Raw genomic sequence first — 3,564 nt, 5'->3', positions numbered from 1 at the left:
TGGCAGCCGGGCATGCCCCTCACGGCCGGGGCCGGCCCGCCGCCTCAGCCGCCGGCTGCCGCCCTCCTCCTCACGCGCTTGCCCCGCTCCATGCCGGCCTCCGCGCGCCGCCGCTCAGTAGGAGCCCCGTTAGCTCCGCCGCCTTTTGTCCGCTCTCCGCGGTGCCCGAGGGGCCCCCTGCCACCCACGGCCGAGCCCCTCGTCGCCTGGCAGCTCCGGGCCCCGCGTCCCTTCTCCCCCCGCGCCGCCTGCCCTCACCCGCCAAGTTTCGCGCCCGGCAGTGAAAGGGGCTGCGAAGGCTCTGCGCTGGGAAGCCCGTGCGGGGGCTGTGCCAGCGCCTCGCCGTGCGCGGCTCCTCCGCGGCGAGGGACACAAAAAGCCGTTTATTCCCGGGTAATTTGGGCAGTTTTCTCTTCCCGGGGCTTCAGTGCCAACAGGAGGAAGAGAAAGAAGCGTCCCTTCTTTCCGGGGACAGAAGAGCTCCATGAGCAAATGGGCTCCCTCTCTACCATGTTTAATTTTATGAGCGTTTTTGAAGGGCCAAGGGGTGTGTTGGAGATGTGCTCCTGTGTAGGAAAATTCTGACATCCTTTCCTCAGCCCAGGGCAGATGCTAGAGCACTGCATTCTGGCTAGGGCACTGCATTCACTTCATTCCTCCTTGATTTCACTTCTTCCCCCCACCTCCATCCCACTCGCCTTATGCCCTGTGCCAACAGGTTTCAGTGGGAAAACTCATATCRCAAAGTTTTGCTCAACATAATAAGCTATCTGATTTGAGTTTACTGTCAGATAGGACAGGAAAGCAACAGATTCATTTTCTTTCTCTTATATGCATGGCCACCTTGTGCAACTTGCAATCCCCTAGCAGTAGGATAAATTGTAGTTGAGGAAAACACGTGGGTAAACTACTTACTGAGTTAGCTTAGTGAGTAAGAATAGCAGAACCAGGCACATGGAAGGAGGAGTACGGGATAGTTCAATAGGCTCCTTCTAAGTGCAACTTTTGTAAGTTGCTCTGGGGCACATTTTGTTAGTAAGTGAATTTAATATGACGAGGGGCAGGTTCAGTGCTGGAGAGCTGGGTTCAGGGCTGTGTCTACCATCATGTCCAGCTTCATCATGAGAAATCTCTCTCTCCCAGCAGCAATCATTGCAGAGAAGGGAGCATCTATGGGCGTGCTTCGGCACTGCCTCTCGGGGCAGCAAGGTGAGAACACGGCTGCGTCCAACACGCTGTTTTCCTCGTCTTCTGCATGGTCAGTGCAGTGCTGCCCTACACGGCAGAGTAGTGCTTGAAGTATATTTTCTAAGTATCTAACAGACTGGATTCAAATCTGGATCTTGACCTTTCTCCTCCAAAGAATAGGAGGTATAGTTCCACATCTGTGAAGTTCTGCACATGCATCATTTCTGCTTTAGCTGCAGTTCTGAAAACATCTCGTAGTTACTCCTGACTTTGGGCTAGGGACAAAGCAAGGTGGCCTTGGGTCTGGTTGGGTGACATAGCTGAGCTAATTTAATAAACTGTAAATACTACTAAACAGTACATCTAACTAGCAAATAGTAGCATCTAGACACTGCTCAGAGGCACCCTCGTCCCTCCTCCTCCCCATTTCCCTCCGCACGGTGTGATCCCCTCTGGTACTGAAGATGTGTCCCACTGCCTCRGGAGCGGACTCGGCTCCCTGAGGGAGCAGGTCACTGTTTACCTTTTCTTTGCAGAGTTAATCCTCAGCCAGGCTAGAAAGAGCCCCAACATACAGCAGGACACACTGCTAAAGCTGTCACAGGGCTCAGCTGGATCACGTGTCTGCACCTTAAGGATGCAATTCGATATTACAGGTAAGGTGATCTATAGGTGGAAACATTCCTGGCCCTATTTTCAGCCCGGGCTTTTGCCTGCGCTGCTCCCTTTACGTCAGCTCTGGTAATCACCTAGCCGCAGCGCGACCCAGTTCAACTCCCATGCGGCAGCAATGATCTTGCAGCCACCTGCAGGGACTCAGCTTGCGGCTGCGCGTCGCGGCATCTGCCTTGAACTGAACCGGGGTACGTAAGGAGCCACGTCGGCCCTTCCGTCTGCAAGCAGCTGCTGCTGACAGCACCTTTGGCATGTACCTTTGGCATGCAGGTGCCTGCTGCTTCGAAACTAGGGAATTTCTGATAGGAAGAGACTATGAAAGAGTAACAGCTAAAAAGTACCAAGAGAAAGCAAGCTCATGAAATAAATACAAGTTACATGACACATGCTGTTAACCTTCTTATTTTATGATAGAACCCCCAGGAGGGAGTTACACAGGGAATAAAGCCTTGTCTTTCCAAAAGGTTTCCTTATGTCATGCAGACAGCAGAAAAAAGGTTGCGTATAGTTTCCCAGCCTCTGAAGTCCCAAAGATCCTCTGGGAGGATCCTGCTGGGAACATGTCTCTGTGTGTGTATACACACATACCTATATACCTGTATGTATACGGTGTATAGGTGCACACCTATACATGCACATCTTCAGAACAGAGCAAGAGTTGACCCAGGAAGCTTTGATTCAATAAAAGGTGCYTTTGGTCCAGGGGACCTTCTACTTTGTAGTGATCGGTAGCCAGCTGCGAACTTCAAATCTAGTTTTCAATTTCCCCAAACTTCAAGGATTTCAGGGCCACCCAAGTTAACTGCATCCCATCTAGTGTGAAATAGGAATCAAAGCATTTCTGTGTGCCACAGCACATTTCCCTAGAAAACCTCTGCATCAGAAACATTTTGCTGCTGGTATATATTAAAATGTGACTCTCTCGCTTTGCATTTCTGTATTCCTAAAGAAAGCTACATCGCTAGTCTCATTTTAGCTGAGAATTAAGCTTGATGAAAATTAATTAGGAGACTTTAAATTAAAGTAAGTGGCAAAAACGGTAGTAAAAATAAACGTGGAATAAACACATCCTTCCCTCCACAATGAAATTGCAGAAACCCTTGAATTATTGCTTGGGAAGAGAGGACAACCTGCTTYGGCTGACGCCCACTGGCGTGCGGGCATGGTGAGGGCTCGGAGTGGGGCTAGGCGAAGCCTTGGGGGGCCGGGGGCTGCCCCACGCAGCCCGCGGGGGAGCTCACGCGGCACGAGCGGAGCCGGGAGCGCCGGGAGCGGCTGAGCCCCCGGCTGCCTCGGCCGCCGCTGCCACGGGGGCTCAGAGCCCTCCTTCTCCTAAGTGCTTCGTTCCTTGTGAGAGTTGCAAACGAAGACAACTAAATCAGTCGGGATGTCCTGGCGCCCAAGCTAATGAAATGCAAACCTGGTTCATTAGGAATTATTGTTCTGTTTGGCTGGTTTTATCACCTTCTGTCATTAGCTCTGGACGCCTATGAAAATAGCGGTACATTATCTTTCACAAGGTACAGATTAATCTCCTCTTTTCCTGCTTGAGGCTCAGGAAACTTTCAAGTGTTGTTCAAATATACTTCAAAAATGTACTATGCCATATAAATATTTCTTTCTGATTTCCTGTGGCGAAGTTGAGTGACTGAGAAACATCACAAGATCTGATGCACATTTGAACGTGTCCTTCAGGCAGTA

At 50.9% G+C, this 3,564-nt stretch overlaps 1 protein-coding gene across 1 annotated transcript in view; it reads right to left on the bottom strand.

Moving 5' to 3' along the window:
• FAM69C (family with sequence similarity 69 member C) overlaps positions 1-1,120 on the bottom strand; it is an 11,656-nt gene extending 10,536 nt beyond the window's left edge. Inside the window, exons 1-2 of the mRNA XM_026039741.1 lie at positions 1,103-1,120; positions 259-306 (exon numbers count right to left, since the gene is read on the bottom strand). Coding sequence (XP_025895526.1) covers positions 259-306; positions 1,103-1,120 — 66 coding nt within the window. The remainder of the gene's footprint in view (positions 1-258; positions 307-1,102) is intronic.
• Between the last annotated feature and the right edge of the window lie 2,444 nt (positions 1,121-3,564).

This window comes from Nothoprocta perdicaria, unplaced genomic scaffold (assembly GCF_003342845.1).
Source record: "Nothoprocta perdicaria isolate Ctin4 unplaced genomic scaffold, notPer1 scaffold_24, whole genome shotgun sequence".
Lineage (NCBI taxonomy): Eukaryota > Metazoa > Chordata > Aves > Tinamiformes > Tinamidae > Nothoprocta > Nothoprocta perdicaria.
The sequence above is the reverse complement of the archived record's forward strand: the minus strand, read 5'-3'. Positions and strand labels throughout refer to the sequence as shown.